The 19,448-nt window shown below is 38.6% G+C and overlaps 1 protein-coding gene across 1 annotated transcript; it reads right to left on the bottom strand.

The window, feature by feature from the left end:
- Window positions 1–47: 47 nt before the first annotated feature.
- On the bottom strand, window positions 48–12,347 carry samhd1 (SAM domain and HD domain 1). Its single transcript, XM_031316464.1, has 16 exons — window positions 12,170–12,347; window positions 11,164–11,230; window positions 10,937–11,009; window positions 10,197–10,357; window positions 9,557–9,672; window positions 9,291–9,361; window positions 7,244–7,402; window positions 6,166–6,266; window positions 5,927–6,035; window positions 5,735–5,826; window positions 5,515–5,630; window positions 4,014–4,153; window positions 2,449–2,544; window positions 2,194–2,298; window positions 1,905–2,042; window positions 48–1,063 (listed from the first exon to the last, which is right to left on the bottom strand). Exons 1-16 carry the CDS (start codon window positions 12,345–12,347, stop codon window positions 911–913), a joined length of 1,875 nt encoding a protein of 624 aa, XP_031172324.1. The 3' UTR covers window positions 48–910.
- Between the last annotated feature and the right edge of the window lie 7,101 nt (window positions 12,348–19,448).

Below are 19,448 nucleotides of genomic sequence, written 5' to 3'. Positions count from 1 at the left end.
TAAACTGAGAGCATGATGACCTCTGGTGTTAATTAAGTTTACTTACATCAGGACGAGAGAGTTTTATTTTCAAACAGTTTTCAACCCCTTTCAATAAGAATACTATTTACAGGATCTTCCCAAAACCCTTAGTAAGTTTCCCTTCATTCTTTCAAAAATATTATTCTTTTGTACACAATCAGCAAAATAAAACAACCAGATATGTGGTAAGTTGGATGAGATCACATTTTGACAAGAGGAAAACATTTTAAATGGTATCCACAATTCCATTTAAAATGTTGCACAGATGTGTCATTTGAAAAGAAAAACCCAATGGGCAAGCTGAGCTACTTACTGTAAGAACAATAAATAAAGCTCTAACGCACTTCACAACACACTCAACCAGAAAACACCTCTGAAAAATAAATACATTCAAAGTAAAGGTCTAAGGTAAGGTAAAAACAAATGCTCAGAGTGTACAGTATGTGTGTAAGCTGTAAAAACACACTGCCCTGAAATATACTGTACACATGTTCAGAGTAAAACATGTTAACTGACCATGATTTATTGTTCATAACACAAATACATGATAGTAGGCTATTTGATAGCGCATAGTATGAAAACAATAAATCAACTTAAAATGTAACACTCACACAAAAGGAAGTCAAATAAAAACCTGATTAATAATTATCAAACTAAAACAAATGTGTATAGTACTCAAGAGGGATGTGTGTAAAAACCCTGAGTACAGACCCTGAATAAGCCACAATTAATCTATTTGTTGTGAAACTTTAAAATAATTTCTTTTGGTTCATTATTTTGAATTTTGCTCTGCTCACCAACACACTCACCTTGTAGAAAAATAGAATTTTCACTTAACACTGTCTCGTTTTACCAAATGTGTAACAGAGGGGTATTTGCTCTCTTCCTCTTAAAATGAAAGCTGCATTTTGGCTTTTTTTTTACCATTGACACTAGCACAGTTTCCTTCCCTGAGGCTACCCCCTTCGCCATCCTCGCCCTCATTGTTGTTAGACCAGCTGGCTTTTAGAGGAGTCAGCTCAGGTGCTATTATGTCTCCATCCTGTTGTCAACAAAAAGAACAAGACAAAAAGAAGTCATCATTACTAAGGCAGGGCACTACATTGCTTGTACTCCTAATCCCAACTCAGCAAGCGATCATAACTAACATAATTCTTCCTTCACAACTCAATCTACCCTCTAAATGCTAAACTCACATGGACACTGATTTACTGTGCTCAGATATGGAAATATAAAAGCATTTCAATCTAGGCCAGCCTTCCTTCAACTCACATAGCTTAATTAAAATATGTTTGGCTTTCTTTCTTTGTCATTTGGTACAAATTGCAGCATTTTTCTAGTGACAAATTTGTTTGTGTGTCCCCCCCCTCTAATCTGAGTAGGAGCACTTATGTTACAGTACTAAAAACCACACTAATGATATTTGGATTTTAGCTCTGTAATAATACTTATTACTATCCAACACTACTTGTAAATGAAAAAGGTTCCCTGTGGAGTTCTTTACATTTTTTATATTCAAGGCCTAACAAAACATGCTGAATGTATTTCCTACCAAATAAAATAATTCCAGTGTTTTGAAAAACATTTTTAAAATCACCACTGTCCACCAACTGTTACTGCCCCCTCTACAGTCTAGTCATATCACCAATGTGCTCTTGGCCTACATGTGCATTATTGAGTGCATCTGATAGGACACAAGATACCAAGAATACAGGGACCTGCACATTACACTGCTCAGCAGTGCTACTCATGCTCTACATTCACTATTGTTTGTCCATTGTAAAAAAATCCTCCAGTTAGGGGTTGAGGCAAAGTGCCCATCCCATGTTCAACAACTACCATTGTCACTGCATATGATTATTGTCAATGCAGATAAATAATACCTGAGGCTTTGAGAAGTTCATGTTCATGCACCACTGGACAAAGTGCTTCTTGGCAGCCTCCAGACTCCTGTCATCAGTCTTCTTGCAGTAGACCCTGATCAGCTGCTCAGCAAACTGATCTGGGAGGAGTTTAGACACCTGACAAGAATGACAGCACAAAGTTTATTTTGAGGCATACATTTGAGGCAGATGCAGTGACAAACATAATCTACACATTAGGAAGAAAATGCTCATAGAGAACATGCAAAGACAGATTAAGATTTAAATTCTGCAGTCCTTCAGTTCTGACCTGGTTCTTCCGAATCTGGATGGCTGTGGTTAGGTCATTCTTACAGTAGAAACGGACATTGTTGATGGGGTTCTTTTCCTTCATCCCGTAGTCCATAAAAATGACCTAAAAGAGAAGGGGGAGGGGTTAAGATCAACATGTGCAGTAAGCCGCAAAGGTTTAGGCATTAGGTTACAATTAAGCTAAAATTCATAATACATTTAAATAAATATTGGAGCTAAGAGCAAATTGACTGTGTTAGATTTAAAAACTTACATTAACTACAAAGTCCTCTGGCTGCAGACGGACATCTTGGGCGCTGTTCTGAGGAATGGATCGAGCCAGATCTGCTTCCCAGCTGCGAATCGTCTCCTTATAGAGAAGAAAGAGCAATAAGTGGATAAGATGTTACTTATTTTATCTTAGCAGGCCCATTATATAAGATTTGAGCCTTGGATTTCTATTATAGTGTTGTATCAATGACAGCAAATACATAAAATATATCCAACAACGTGATGAGTAATTTTTCTAAATATTTTTCTAAAATCCAATCAAAATCTCCAGTATTTTTGTTGACACAAACAAGTTTCTTTTCATTTATGAGAAAGTTCATTACCTCCATCAAAACAAACAATGGGTCTGAAATGATCAGTTGATTTAACGGTCGACAGACTGGTTCCAGCTTCTCAAAAGTAATAATGTGATGCTTCTCGCGGTTTTTATCATAGTGACTTGAATATCATCGCGCTTTGATTGGACAGAACAAGCAATTTGAAGACATCACCTCAGGCTTTGGGAGAATGCATGTTTCACCATATTCTGACAGTTTTAGACTTGATAATGAACTAATTAATAAAACGATAAATCATAGATATGATAGATAAATCCAGCTGCAGCCCTACATGACAACTCAAAAGCATCTCAGAATACATTGCAAGACCAGCTAACAACTGCACACTGAAAACAAACTGCACAAAACAACAACTAGCTCCTGGAGAGAATATTTTCAACTGATCAACCAATCAGCCTTTAGCCTAAAAAATTATGAGTACTGCTGTAAAAACACCCAGCTCAGCCATTCTTACAACAGTTGCATATAAAAATGGGAAAGACTACTGTAGTTACCACTAAAATAATTATTTGCTGAGGATGGATGTTATGACAAGCATATGTCTATTCCATTACAGCCATACAAAGTAGGGTTGCACGATATTGACAAAATGTGATATTGCGATATTGATTATGAATATTGCGATATCAATATTAATTTCAATATTTTTAAACACATGTAAAATTACAAAAGTTACTGGAAAACGCATCAAAATAGCTTCATAACAAAGTAAACAAGTTTTCTAACAATTCATCATATTGGACTGGTACAACATGAAGAAATAAATAAGGACCATGTCTACAGAACAGGACATGTTTTACTGGTTGGATAGTATAAAATAAATAAATAAAGAGAACAGGACACAACTTTTCTTTCACCTCTGATTCGTGCCGTTGTCTATCTATTTCTTCACTTACACTGTCACTCTGTCAAAATATGCACACACGTGGTACGCTCCATAGGGTTTGTCACGTAGTGGACCCGTGCGCTGACGTACACTAACATGTGCAAGTGGCACGGTAACTGGCCAATGAAATGATGATTATAGTGTTTCAAGCGGGCTCTAAATCAAACACAACTAAGCCACACAGCCAACGGACGGGACGCAACGCTCCACAAAATAAACAACATATTGCGACACTTTCACATATAATATTGCGCAACGTGATATTGCGATAACGATATTGAGTCGATATATCTTGCACCCCTAATACAAAGACAACACACACACCTGGGTGAAACTCATGGGTTTGTCTGCCTGGGTTTGGCCCAGACACTTATAGAGGCGTCGACAGATGATGTTGCGTAGAATCTGCCTCGACTCAGCCAACTCCGAGGAGGAGGAGTGGAGTATTTGCTCAAAAATATGATCTACAGGAAAAAACAGAAAATGAGTAGGCAACAGGTCAGATGAAGCAAACTAAATTACCAAGGTCCAACATTGTCCTTCATTGAGCGGTTTCCAGATTAGGCTGTGCTCACTGCCAACTTGAGGAGGATCCACCACAGCTGGGCACATGTAGCCACAGTTTCAAGCCAGTAAACAATAGAGGGAGAATAATTAATATTTGAGAGGAAGATGAACTAAACTCAAAAATGTGCTTTGATTCTGGAAAGTCCTCCTGAGTAAACTGACTTTGCAAATGATGTTAAAAAAGGTTGCTGCTTTCTACTGAAAAAAAAAAGAGATTCAACCTTTTTGCCTTGTTTAAGCCTTGGTTAAGAAGAGATGTGTATATGCTAAAGAATCATTTCAAAAGTTATTGGTTATGTTTATGTTTTGTATTTATGGTAATTTAAATTTCTCTATCCACTAAGATAAGTCAAGTGCTTTAAAAAGAAGATAATGTTTTGTATACTTACAATAGCATCTATGGTAATCTCCAGCATAATAATAAAAAAACAAAAAACAACTGTATTATTAGGTACACCTATACAATCTACTCCAGTTCAATAGCTCCTCCACATATTCTTGATCTATGAAGCATATATGTTATAGTTTTAGTTAACTTTCCGAAAGGTGTTAATTCAACTATTTGTTTATTTTTTTTATTTTTTATTTAACCTTTATTTAACCAAGCCGTTGAGAACAAGTTCTCATTTGCAACGGCGACCTGGCCAAGAAAAGCATAGGCGTGCAAGACAACAAATAGTTTCACATTCAATACAGTACAAGAACACAGAATACAATATGCTACATAAAGTGCAGAATGAGTGGGCAATTACAAATGCCGGCACGTAGTGAGGTGCAAGTAAGTCGAACAGAGAGTCTACATCACTGCTGAGATGGTGTAAAGAGTCAATAAAAAGATCTCTTATAAGTCTTATTAGTGGTGTTGTTGTACTAATGTCTCCACTATGTCTATCCCCCTCATGTTTGTAAATGAGGTGAGCAAAACATTAGAAAGAGCTTTCAATATGGCCACTGAGTGAGAGTTTTTTCTTTTTCTTCTACATACAGATAATACTCTGATGAAGGAAAGAAGGCCCGAAAACGTTTAGTGAATAAAGTATGGTGTACTGGAGTTGTGTGACGTGTTTTTTTTTTAAGTAATCACTTAACTTAACTTGGAAACAACAACTGTATGAAAGTATAAGTAGTGCTGTTGTAATGACAGTGCAAGTTCGAACAATCCAGCATGTTTTTAGTGCTATTCAGTGTATCCTGCCCAATTCTCCCTCTGTCTTAATGTTAAAACACAAGCTCACAGCACACAGTGGCTTTTACAGACCTGTCAGCTTGGTGTAGGCCTCCATGTCATCTATGGCTGTGGAGAGAGTGAACATCTTCCCTTCTGAGCCTTCAATCTGTATGTGCTTGTCTGCCTTTAAAAAGGCCTCTGCAATCCTGGATGATCATACCCAACAAATGATCACGTTTATGCATACCGCACAATAGAGTGAATTGTTAAGCAAAGAAAACCAGCTACATTAGAGCGTTTAGCTACTCACATAGTTTCTATGATGTTGCCCACTTTGTGCTGGTAGGCTCTTCTGTGGAGACAGTTCCTTGTATGGAACATGTCATACAGATTACCCACCTCCTGTTAAAAGAAGGATGTGCATTTTTAGCCACAACTAATCATCTAAATGGATTGTTGTTTTTAAAAGCTGTTCAAAGAGCAGATATAACAAAGTCAGCACCTTGTCTCTAGTGCAGATGTGCTTCTGCCCGTCCACCTCACACACCCTGGCAAACTTTAGGAAGCGGCGATAGTCAAAGTTGTTCTGGATGCCCAGGTGGTAGCAGTCCCTGAGAAGAGACAGAGTGAAGAAATGTGTGATAAAGATAGGTAGTTAAACTAAACAGAAACATGAATGAATATTCAATGTATGATTTGGGAAATTATTATCAAACAAACTAACAGATCAATAAGCCCCACCTGGCAAAGTAGTCCCACTTGTCCACATCAATGCCATTTCTTCTGTTGGCCACAATTTCATAGAGGAAGGACTTGTCTTCTGGACGGCCTTTATATGGCCACTGCAGAGATGACAGACAATTATACAGGCAATCTGATTGGTCAACTAGACATTTAGAATGTGCAGGAACTTGAACCTAACCACTGCATTTGCAGAAGCTGTCTAACAAATTTAAATAAAGTGATTCATCGGATTAAAAGATTTAGTCTTACCGCTGGAGTTAACCGTTATTTAAAAATGTTTGGCTCACTTTAGCTGTGCCAGTGATTCAGTGACACGGCACAGCTTAAAAATAGTCTAACTTTACATGTGAAGTTCGTGTGCATAGTAGCTAAATGCGTCTATGGAGCAGATATCTTAGTTACAACAGGATGAAGTTAGCAAGGCAGTTTTGTGTTTATATGTGTGGTATTTATTCAGAAATCCAACAATCTCTACAAAGCCTTAATGTTAGCTCAAGTTGTCTGGCTGACTCAACACAGACTAGAAATCATCTCTGTGCTAGGTAGTTTGGGTCAGCCTACTTGCTGGAGTAGTAAACTAGGTTTCTTTACATCGGAGTGTAATGACATTTATCCCTTTTATTTTGTCAGTAATCATTATGGCAATATTACAGGAGAGGGGGAGCTTTACTGTCATTATTGTCCCTTCAGTGATGCTTACGGACCTTGGCGCTTGGCCGCATCACGTGCTAATAATGGCGGAAAAGCACACCTTCTGGTGTAATAATGCTTAATAGCAACATCAGAATCAGCTTTATTGTCCAGGTATGTTTAAGCATACAATGAATTTGACTCTGGTTTCCAGTGGCTTTCAATGTTTTTACACACTGCTAAGAACAAATGTGCAGGAAGATACACACAGACATACAGCTAAAACCAAGGACAACAAAGCTAAAAGATAAACAAACATTAATACATAACTATTACTTACAAGTGAATAGGTGTAAACATAAATACATACACATATAAGTATATAAAAACAACAAATGGACAACACACAGCAGAGTTATGTCACACAGGCAGAACTGGCGGCTACCTTCTGGCCTTGAGATGCATTAGTGTCCGGTGGTCCAGCAATCTGTTCTTTAATAAACTCCAGATCCTCGGGTAGCACCAGGCCGTGCTGCTCCATCACCGGCTTCAGGCCATTGTCTTTTACCAGGTAATCAAACATGTCGAGAGAGGCTTTCTCATGCTGCAACGTATACAGACTGGCATATTAATATGGGAGTGTGCATGGTCCCAATTTGAAAGTGAAAGCTCAATGACTCATTACTCAAATAGAAAGAGCTTATCTCAGCCTACACATGATAGGATATGAATGTGAATCCTTATCTTAACTCACGTTCGCTGGACAGCTGGTCTGTCGTCATAACTTATACAACGACTGTGTGCCTTGTTGTTCTTGTGAGTGATTATCATTCTGAACAGTGCAATCACTATCTTAACCCTCAACTGTCGTACAAGTCAAATGACATAAGTGCCTATAAAAAGCCTCTGTAAAATGAGATGCTGCTTAATGCTGTAACTTCACACCATCTTGTAGAGCAGGAAATAAGGCCCTGACACACCAACCCGATGGCCGACCGTCGGCAGAAAAGGCAATTGGATTGATCAGTCGGCTCCCCGAGGTCCAAAAAGTGCCTTGGAACACACCGAAGTGACGCCGACTTGAGCGTACGTTCTGCGCTTGAGCGAGACGTAATACGTCTCCATAACTGCAGGCGGCGCTAATCTGTATTGTCGCCCCAAAAAATTAAAACCAGAAATGACGAACACGTCACGTGGGTCTGGCTTCTCCAGCCGACAATAATGGCTGCTCGTTCGGATTACTATCTTGTATTTTACGAAAATAGTTCACTGAAACGTGTTTCTGAAAACATTTTAAGCGAGAAATAGGCCATGCGGTTGCTGAATCTGTCTTCATTTCAGGTCGACAAAGGTCAGTTTAAAAGATTTTTGTCAGATTTTGAGAGGCGTTCGTCAGGCTCATCCCGCTCGTCATTTCCGGGCTAGCACTCCACCAATGAAATTGGCAATTGAGTCCGACTGCCCGCCCTCCGATTCAACATGTCAAATCGGGCAAAATGAAGGATGACGGCCACTCCGACGGACGACGGCACGGAAGACACCGACCCACATCGGGTTGGTGTGTCAGGGCCTTTATAAAACTATGAATGAATTACCAATTTAAAGGGAGAAGGAAAGGATGGCAAACTGTGTCCTTATAGATGGTGCCAATAAGGGAGTTTATATTGATATTTTTACACCTATTTCAGAGTTATGTGATAAGAGGATTACTGACTAATAGGTAGATCGTTCCAGCAATACTAACAGCTTATACCTATTGGACTCATTGATGATTTGATGCAAATCCAACCAAGCTTAGGTTGCAGTGGACTACATTATATAGAAGATAAAAACATTCAAGATTTACCAATCTCTAAAGTGGGTGACTAAGAGAGACCTCAAGGCCTTTTCCAGTTACTTTTCAAAAATAGCCAGCCCTTTTGACATCTGGTAGTTATTGTCTGCCCGTCTGACTTTTCCGCTTGTTCCCATTTATGTATTTTTTTTTTTTAAAATATCTTGCTAAAGCAGTCACTTCCTTATTTTTAGGGCACTGGGATAGTCAGTTTTGAGATGTGTGGCCAAACAAACTGAACTGAGATGCCCTTTTAAACAATTATTCTTTATGGTTATTCAGTTCAGCTGACATGCACGCCTGGGCTAGTATGTTGTTGTGGTGAATCAAAGGGTGTTTCTTTGCATCTCCTTGATTGCCAAATAACTTTCTGATGAATCATAACACCGGTTTATACCTCTGCAAAACAGAACATGCCAACAACACATAAATTAGTCATTAAGCAGTCAGAAGACTAGAAGAGACTTTCTCAGATTGTCCGCACTTTCCAACTGAGAAAAAAAAGTGGATTTACATAATCTGCCTTTGCAACAAATACCTCGAGGGAAAGAAACTAATGCCAGTACAGGAACTAATTCTAATTTTGGCTTATTGTTTTGTTTGACACTCACTGCATATGGCAAAGGACAAGAGAAATTAAAATCACATTGTGCCTTACCTTCCAGGAAATTCCCGGACGTGCTTTGGGGATGAACTTCCCGTCAAACATATGGGAAAATGGCCCATGTCCTGGAAAAGGGGGGGGTTATAAAAAAGTTATCGATTTCGCTGTGTCAACTTTGCACTAAGCTACTTGTGTCCTATTCGGATCTGGAAATAGAAGATAATAAATAAAGTTTCACTTCCATACGTACTCATGCCCACACCCAGTAGCTGTGACTTAGGTTAAAACGGGAAACCTGTGAGAACCTGCAGAGCACTCACCCAGGTCATGGCAGAGCCCAGCGATCTGCACACAAAGGATGTCTCTGCGAGAGATGAAGAGTTCTGGCTGCCTATCGTTCAGAGCTTGTACAAGTCGCCCTGCCAAGTGACCCACCCTGTACCAGCACACAACAAAACAACTCAGATATACAATGAAAGTTCAAATAAATAACCATATAAATAGATAAATGTTGGACTCAGACTTTATGTAACATTTGGTAATACAACTTCCAAGCGTTACAGACCTCTTCATTGGTTACTGCTCTCAAGAAATCTTTGCAATGAGTTCATTCGAACAGAAATATTGAACATTTTTGTATGTGGAATGTACCCTACAACATAATCATATAATTTATCGATTTAACTTTTTTGCCACACCTTGTAGAAAACATTGCTATATACTATTGCCATCAACACATCGTGGCGGTCGCTCTTGTACGGCCTGGCCCGCTGGATGCCATACTAAAGTTGTGCAACTATAGCGTTAAAAAACATACAGCGTAGGCAACTTTTAAACATAAGTCCCGATTGAATGATTAATGTGACAAAACAGTGTATTTTGTATTAGTCAGCAACCTTTTAATATACTTCTGTTTGTCACTTTGGTCCTAATAAACACCGTGTCTAACTGAGGACATACCCAATGCAGTGTTCAAAGCGGTTGTGGGAGGCTCCAGGAAAAACAAAGTAGGTCCCTCCAAGCTGCTTGAGGTTTCGTAGTCTCTGGAACTGAGGTGTGTCGATGATTTTGATGAGAAGAGGATGCAACTCCACGTGCCCGTGGATGGAATCATTAAACACCTGGCCGAAGACAAGACAACAGACAGCTAGGAGACTTACTTCACCATTCATAATCAAAACATATAGCCAGTCTGTGTGTTAATATTTGGCTGGCAGGGTGGTTTGAAGCCATTTTTAAATTAAGACACCAGGATAAAACCATTTATCGTAATACACTTTACAAACAACGGTAACAAAAGGTCTTTACAGCGTAAATGCAGAATAGGACATGGCTGTTTTAAATGAGGATAAGCAGATTTGAAGCAGGTTAAAATGTCATTAAACTGGAAACACTTCCACCTTGCTGAGGCGTTGCCATGAAATAATGATCAAGGAACTGGTCTGTCTTCATTACGCAGCCCACGATCTTCACCTTTTATTCAGATTGTAACCTGTTTTTCTCGTTCACTTTTTTAGGGACAGGCTGAGAACAAACACAGCTCAGAGAATGAAAAAAAGAACAATCTACTGGGTTTCGTGCACTAACCCTTGATAACTAACTCCGTTGTTTATTCTACAAGTTCCTCTTCTTTATTTAAGGTCTTTCTTATCCCTTTAGCCTCGAAAGTGTAGTATTATGATAGGCCTAACAGCTGATACCTTATTTGCCTCTGCTTCTATCTGCCACAGCTTCCTGAGGCTGTGTAGGATCTGCAGACGGTCACCAAGGTACCTGAATATGAAAGGATCAACAGGAGTGAGGAGAAATGTGAGGTGTGAAACAAACACAACCCAGTTAAGATTGTCATGTGGTCACCTATCTTTGACAACATTGTTGGTTTTGGTCTAAGCAAATTTCACAAATCCCACAACTCAGACACACTTACTTTATGCCAATCTTCTCCAGATCAGCATCCTTGAGATACCGCAGCCCGACGCCTGTGATTTTTTGTGCTGGATAACAGAGCAAACATAATTGTGTTATCTTCTTATATGTCACAACATACGCATGAAGTTGGCATCCCATTCGCAGCTTCCGATTCGGCAGTTAAGGGGAAATTTAAGGGGAATTTAAAACTGTCCGATTTACATTGCTAAGTGACTGATCCTCCGTTTTTTGAACCTCTTACTATATTGAATGAGTGTTAGTCATTAAGGTAAATTATTAATTATGTCTAAAACACACTTTTAGATTTGTGAAAGCTTTATTGTCTTTATGAGAACACAATAAAGGGAGATTTTACTGTTTTTTTCACATATAGACCACATTAGACCAGGTCTAGATTCAAAACCACAATACCTAGACTGGTCAAATCTGGACTACATTATCCCAGAGAGTCTAAGGAGTGTTTTTGCATTTTTTGCATATGCAAAAAAACAGTAAAAATCTCCCTTTATTGCATTTTCACAAATATAATAAAGCTTTCACAAATCTGAAAATGTGTTCTTAACACTCCTTAGACTCTCTGGGATAATGTAGTCCAGATTTGACCACCAGTCTAGGTATTGTGGTTTTGAATCTAGACCTGGTCTAATGTGGTCTATATGTGGGAAAAAAACAGTAAAATCTCCCTTTATTGTGTTCTCATAAAGACAATAAAGCTTTCACAAATCTAAAAGTGTGTTTTAGACATAATTAATAATTTACCTTAATGACTAACACTCATTCAATAAGAGGTTCAAAAAACGGAGGATCAGTCACTTAGCAATGTAAATCGGACAGTTTTAAGTTCCCCTTAAATTTCATCTTAACTGCCGAATCGGATGCCAACTTCAGCGTCGTCCCAAATAGGGACATAATGTTAACATTAGCGGCAATTATAAACAGCTTTCTACTGACTAGCTAGCTAGATAAAATACGATCTATTTAAGCCAGCAGCCCAGAAAACCAACCTTTAAATGTATCTTCCCATTCTCCGAGACCTTCTCCTCGCAGGTATCGACATGTTTCCTCTACTCCCCATCGCATGTAGTCCGAGTCCAGCAGCCGGACCACTGACACTCGCTTCTCCGGCGTTTTGAAGCTGTCATTAGGGTTAACTTCCCCTAACGGTCGTTTTCTGTTCTCCATGTTGGTCTAAGAAAACAGGCGGTAATTTGGGTTAGTCAGAAGAGTGGATACCCGCAAAAATACAGCCGGTAATGTTTCCCACGTTGACTGCAACAGCTGACCCGGTAGCTAGCTAGTTCTGCACAGAAGACACTCGGGCGGCAGTGAAACTACCCGGGTTTTGTTTCTAATCTACACCGGGTGCGTCAAAGCTAAACCTAAACCCAGACTACGCTTCCGGTGACTGTTTTCAAAACAAAAGTCTCTAAAACATCTAGACTTAGCTACCTGAATAAAACCAGACCAACAAGTCTAGAGCTGCTCCATAGACAATAAATCGGAGACTGTTTTGAGGACTCACCGAATGTTTGTTTTCTTTTTTATACCCAAATGAGCTTATTCTGTTGTAGTGTTCTCAGTTCTGAAACAGAAAATTTACCCATAGTCATTCCCCTGTTTTTTTTTCCAGACTTTACTTGATGACATCACCAATTAGAACTTTAGCATCCTAGTTTTCGGATTTGGTAGAGTTGTTCATGTTTACTAATATATTAATATTATTTACTAAAAGAAATTGACCTGGAATTTGTTAAATTTCACTATGTTGAGTCTAAAAATAATGGAATCAGGGGCAGCCTATTAGGCCTACAATATCTACCAATGGTGACCCTGAATACAACTAATGATGAGGAAAAACATGTTTCCATAAATTCTTACTTTTATAAGATAGCATTTTTGAAGTATATACTAATAAAACTCATATAAAAGCACGTAGATGATTTTAGGAGAGTTTTGGTTGGGATGCCTATTTTTGAAAGTTGAATTCAATTCCAAAATTGTTTGTACTAATGGATAATGAGATTAATGATAATCAGAGTGTTTTACTTGCTTATAAAAATTATAAAAAAGAAAGTAATGTTGTGATGTTGACCCAAGTTGTTGATCAGCTTCAGTAAACGCTAACATGAATTATATTGAATGTGAACCGATGTTATGCTTTTATTTAACAAGTAAAACACCTTGCTTCCGGTATGTTACTTGCTGCTTAACTTGACGTAGGTCGCCCCCATAGACAGTATATAAGAAGGTCGCCCCCCGCCCTTTGGCTGGTATGCAGAGGGTGGAGCCAAATATAGCGGAGCGAATAAACTCATAAATAAATAAGTGTTGACGCCAAAACCCCGGATTACGCTCAGTGACGATGATGTACGACATGCAGTGCCGGCCTTTTTAAAACAGATTATTCTACAATAGCTAGTTTTATGTTTTGGCCTATTACAATTAAAACATGGTCAGATAAATTAAACACAAGTGTTCAGGGAGAGACCAGCATTAACCCCCGACGTGACGCGACAGTAAACTTGTCCCCACTTATTACAACTAGAGGCCTCTACCGATAAATGACAAGTGTTAGCTAGCTAGCACTGGTGAAGCATTGCAGTTGGCCATGTATTGAAGTGAAACTCTTACATTAGGCTATACGCCGGTATAATGAGACTTGACCGTCATTTCAAATGTCCAAGTAGTTTAAATGTCTTCAGAAGGAAAAAGGGAGAAACATCAGGAAGAAAGGCAATGTAATATGGACACAATCTTCATGGTAGGCTACATGTAGCTAGGCTAATCTTTTTATATTGTGATATGATCATTTTCTAGAAATTCAATTGAGAAATTGTTTATAGATAAAATAAGTAGCCTAGATAGGAAGGTCTGTTTTGACACATTTAGTGAATTCAATAGCCTACCTGACAAATTAAGGGAACAATCCTGTAATCCAACATTACCATAAAGCAGTGATGGTCTAATCTAAAGTGCTTACACATGCAAGTACATCTCGCTGCAGTCTGCGGGAAGGCGGGGCTTGACATCCAAGTCAGTCTTTTTTTTTTTTTTATTTACGTCATTCCCCATACGCTCGAACGGACCAAGACAGCCTGGTAGAATTTTTTTACTATGAAGAAAATTATTTGGATAAATGACATGTTTTTTATTTTGAATCTTTTAATTTTATTTGAAAATTTTATATCTATAAATGCAAATGATCTGAAAGAAAACCGAATAGGCTAGTCACCAATTTAAAAATGACATGAAATTATATTTTAAAACCTTAAAAAAGGACTGACAAATAAGAAAGCCATCCGGACTCTGAACATTTACAATGCCTTACAACCTCTTTAATGTAAATTTAATGCGCCCCTTTTTCGTGTATGTATGTATGCATTTAATGTTTTCAATGTGTTTATGGATCTGTACTTGAATAATAAAGTTTTTTGAAGACAAAAAAAAAAAAAAAATAGACAGCCTGGTAGCGAAGCTGATAGAGCCTCTTGATTCACATTAGATAGAAACTGATGATGTAGGCTAAACAAACGATATTTCATGCAACAGTGAAGTTTTCATGTAGTTACTACTGATTTCTGATTTTGAAATGATATCCAAATTTGAAAAATGGGTCATTTTAAACCTTGTTAATATTGATGACAATGTGTTCAAACGGAAAACGAGCCATATTTCATTTAATTTAGCCCTCAAAAGTATAATGGTGTGTTGTTTCGTTATGGACTTTCATATTAACAGCAAGAATTCAGTCACAACCAAATGTACAAAGGGGCTATTTTGCTTTAACAATTAACAGGTGAACCAGAAGCATACAGGTGAAACTCGAAAAATTAGAATATTGTGCAAAAGTTCATTTATTTCAGTAATTCAACTTAAAAGGTAAAACTAATTATATAGACTTATTACATGCAAAGCGAGATATTTCAAGCCTGTATTTGTTATCATTTTGATGACTATGGCTTACAGTTTATGAAAACCCTCAGAAAATTTGAATATTGTGAAAAGGTTCAATATTTTAGGCTCAAAGTGTCCCACTCTAATCAGCTAATTAATCCAAAACACCTGCAAAGGGTTCCTGAGTCTTTAAATGGTCTCTCAGTCTGGTTCAGTAGAACTCACAATCATGCGAGATGCTCCTCGGATATTACCTGCACAGTAACACACCTAATCTAAGTATTTCAAAAGGTCGAACACACATACAGATGTCTAGATACAGTAAAATCGCTACGTGATTACCGTTATATCCGAGGGTTGAAGTTGCATTTTAACGGGGCAGTGCCAAGTTGCTGCTGTGGTTTAGCTGAAGCTAACGCAGCCTGAGCTTTCACGTTACAATATAAAAGGTGTTGACCGTTGACTTAGCTATCACGCAAACAGTTCATTTACATGTCTACGAGCATGTTAGCAAACTACACCAAAAGACAAATACTGAGGAATATTGATAGAAAGCAGGGGAAACTAGTAGGCTACTTCCATACTTTTTAGCATTGGCTAATTAGCAACCTGCCTTCCATCAGATGTAGCTTCCGAGCTAGCTAGCAGCTAGCCCCAGAAGCTCATGAAAACAAGGCTTTCACCGGAGCAGTCTTACGTTATTTCCGAACCACTCTTTTCGTTTCAAAGTCGGAAATCAAATGAACGAAAAAGTACACGGGCCCAATTACAGTTCACTGTTGTTGCATGAAATGTCGTTTGTGTTTAGCTTACATCAGTTTCTGTCATCTAATGTGAAACAAGAGGATATGAGGTTTGCTACCGTCTTGGTCCGTTCGAGCCATAGACTGTATGGGGAGACGACGTAGGTAAAAAAGAAAAAAAATGACTGACTTGGATGTGGGCGGGGCTTGATGTCAAGCCCCGCTTCCGAGGAGCATCTCGCTGCAGTCTGCGGGAAGGCGGGGCTTTACATCAAGCTAGCTCGGAAGCTACATCTGATCATGGCAGGCAGGTTGCTAATTAGCCAATGCTAAAAAGTATGGAAGTAGCCTACTCGTTCCCCCTGCTTTCTATCAATATCCCTCAGTATTTGTCGTTTGGTGTAGTTTGCTAACATGCTCGTAGACATGTAAATGAACTGTTTGCGTGCTAGCTAAGTCAACGGTCAACATCTTTTATATTGTAACGTGAAAGCTCAGGCTGCGTTAGCTTCAGTTAAACCACAGCAGCAACTTGGCACTGCTGTTAAAATGCAACTTCAACCCTCGGATATAACGGTAATCACGTAGCGATTTTACTGTATCTAGACATCTGTATGTGTGTTCGACCTTTTGAAATACTTAGATTAGGTGTGTTACTGTGCAGGTAATATCCGAGGAGCATCTCGTATGATTCTGAGTTCTACTGAACCAGACTGAGAGACCATTTAAAGACTCAGGAACCCTTTGCAGGTGTTTTGGATTAATTAGCTGATTAGAGTGGGACACTTTGAGCCTAAAATATTGAACCTTTTCACAATATTCAAATTTTCTGAGGGTTTTCATAAACTGTAAGCCATAGTCATCAACATGATAACAAATACAGGCTTGAAATATCTCACTTTGCATGTAATAAGTCTATATAATTAGTTTTACCTTTTTAAGTTGAATTACTGAAATAAATGAACTTTTGCACAATATTCTAATTTTTCGAGTTTCACCTGTATGCTTCTGGTTCACCTGTTAATTGTTAAAGCAAAATAGCCCCTTTGTACATTTGGTTGTGACTGAATTCTTGCTGTTAATATGAAAGTCCATAACGAAACAACACACCATTCTACTTTTAAGGGCTAAATTAAATGAAATATGGCTCGTTTTCCGTTTGAACACATTGTCATCAATATTAACAAGGTTTAAAATGACCCATTTTTCAAATTTGGATATCATTTCAAAATCAGAAATCAGTAGTAACTACATGAAAACTTCACTGTTGCATGAAATATCGTTTGTGTTTAGCCTACATCATCAGTTTCTTATCTAATGTGAATCAGAGGCTATATCAGCTTCTACCAGGCTGTCTTTTTAAAAAAAAAAAATTTTTGTCTTCAAAAACCTTTATTATTCAAGTACAGATCCATAAACACATTGAAAACATTAAATGCATACATACATACACGAAAAAGGGGCGCATGAAATTTATATTAAAGAGGTTGTAAGGCATTGTAAATGTTCAGAGTCCGGATGGCTTTCTTATTTGTCAGTCCTTTTTTAAAGTTTTAAAATATAATTTCATGTCATTTTTAAATTGGTGACTAGCCTATTCGGTTTTCTTTCAGATCATTTACATTTATAGATATAAAATTTTAAAATAAAATTAAAAGATTCAAAATAAAAAACATGGCATTTATCCAAATAATTTTCTTCATAGTAAAAAAATTCTTGGTCCGTTCGAGCGTATGGGGAATGACGTAAGCAAAAAAAAAATGGCTGACTTGAATGTGGGCGAGGCTTGATGTCAAGCCCCGCCTTCCCGCAGACTGCAGCGAGATGTACTTGCCGCTTCCCGCAGACTGCAGCGAGATGCTCCTACACATGGATACTTCTGGCCAACTACATTAAATGGCCACAAGATGACGCTGTTGCTCAATTCTTTAGAGTTCAGTTTGCGTTGCTGTAAGTGATACAATAGAAATGCTGCACTATATCTATATGTTCGACTAAGTACTGTTTTTTTCCTTTGTCACAACTTTTGTGCTACACAACAATCTACTAAACAAAATCAGAGATTGACACCAACAGAGAAAACCTGGGACTTATCACATCACAAATGTTTTCTATATGATCCTTTTTAGGATGTGTAGTTAGAAGTATTTGCATAGGCGTAATTTACAGGGGGGGAGGGAATCCATTCTGGGCTTTTTCAGAGTTTTTGTTAGACAATTTTTGTTAGAGTTTTTGTCGTTTTTCTCAATACATGCAGGACATGTCCCGGGACCTCCCTAGATAGTTGGAGATCTTAACCCCCCAAATGTTGAACCCAAAGTTACGCCCTTGAGTATTTGTATCCCAACAAAGGAGGGTGAACAGCTCCAGTAATATTATCATTGATAGTTGGATGCTGTTGGGTATTCTAAGGGCGTTTTCACACCTGTAGTTCGTTTGCTTTGGTCCGAATCAGTTGGTGAGTTAGTAAACTTGGAGCGATTTGCCCTCGGTTCGGTTTGGTTTGGTTTTGGTTTCATACCTGGAAAAATCCAAGCGTACCAAAATGGACCATTACAAATCAAGCAAGAACGTCCACTCCTTTTATTGGCCGGATGTGTCTGGGGGCGGGAGCAAGAAAGTAAATACAGGAAGAAGGTCCTGTGTTCTGGTCTAGTGGTGAAACCAGCTCATTTCATTAAAATTATCAGACATTGTTTCGCGAGAGACATGACTACGTCTGCTCTGGTCACCGAGAATTCGCTCTGCTCTGCCGGCGTCTGTCTCCAATTTTTGCAGCAGCTGGTTTGACCACGGAGATGCGAGTGACGGACGGCAAGCTTGACCGCAGTCTATTTCTATGATAGAAACACTGCAAGCTGCTACAGTTTTCTGCTCTGCTGCATTGCAGATTGCTGAACACACCTGACTAGGGGTGGGCGATATGGACAAAAAAAATAATATCTCTATTTTTGGTGATTTTGACGATAACGATAATTAGACGATATCCTTTAAAAATGTGTTTTTGAAAGTCTGAGTTACTTAATCACTGATGATAATAATGGGCACAATGTTGAATGAAAACAGTTCTTATTTATTTTCTTTAAAATGTAAGCATTCAAGTAAAAACAATTCAAACATACAAAATACTAATTTAACTAGTGTAGGAACATTGAACTCTGAGTAAACATTCAGTTGTACACCACTGCTGTAATGTAAATTGTGCAGCATACAAGCAAGATGAAATCATAAACAAAGGGCTCTGTTCTGTAACATATTGCACACAACCATGTCCTTATTGGAGCAGTCCTGGAGCTGGGATAGGGCAGTGTCCGGCCTGGTTTTGATAGTCCTTCTACTTGGCTATATAGTTCTTCTGACTGGGATGTATGCTGGGATCAGGAGTAGTTGGATGTAATCTGACTGAACACTGAACTGTGTTCTTCCCTCTAGTAGCACAATCTACATGCTGGAAAAAGCTGGGGGGTACCGACTTTATGGACGCCTTGTTAAAGTCACCTGCTACAATATGTATCCCCTCAGGGTGATCACGCTGCAGTTTGTTGACTATGGTTAGCAGGTGAGCCAAACTTGTGCTAACGTTAGCATCCGGGGCTATGTAGCTAGCTCGGCCTGCTAGCTGCCGACACAATCCACGGAGCGCCCG

This window comes from Sander lucioperca, chromosome 12 (genome assembly GCF_008315115.2).
Source record: "Sander lucioperca isolate FBNREF2018 chromosome 12, SLUC_FBN_1.2, whole genome shotgun sequence".
Taxonomy (NCBI): domain Eukaryota; kingdom Metazoa; phylum Chordata; class Actinopteri; order Perciformes; family Percidae; genus Sander; species Sander lucioperca.
Note: the sequence above shows the minus strand (reverse complement) of the source record. Positions and strands in the feature narration are given on the sequence as shown.

Bases quoted from the DNA above. Each gene is read 5' to 3' on its own strand.
- samhd1 (XM_031316464.1), bottom strand. From the start codon at position 12,347: ATGGAGAACAGAAAACGACCGTTAGGGGAAGTTAACCCTAATGACAGC. The intron at 10,358-10,936 runs GTATCAGCTGTT...GTCTTCGGCCAG, and splicing joins TAGAAGCAGAGGCAAATAAG to GTGTTTAATGATTCCATCCA. The intron at 6,267-7,243 runs GTAGCCGCCAGT...TCATCTCTGCAG, and splicing joins ATGCATCTCAAGGCCAGAAG to TGGCCATATAAAGGCCGTCC.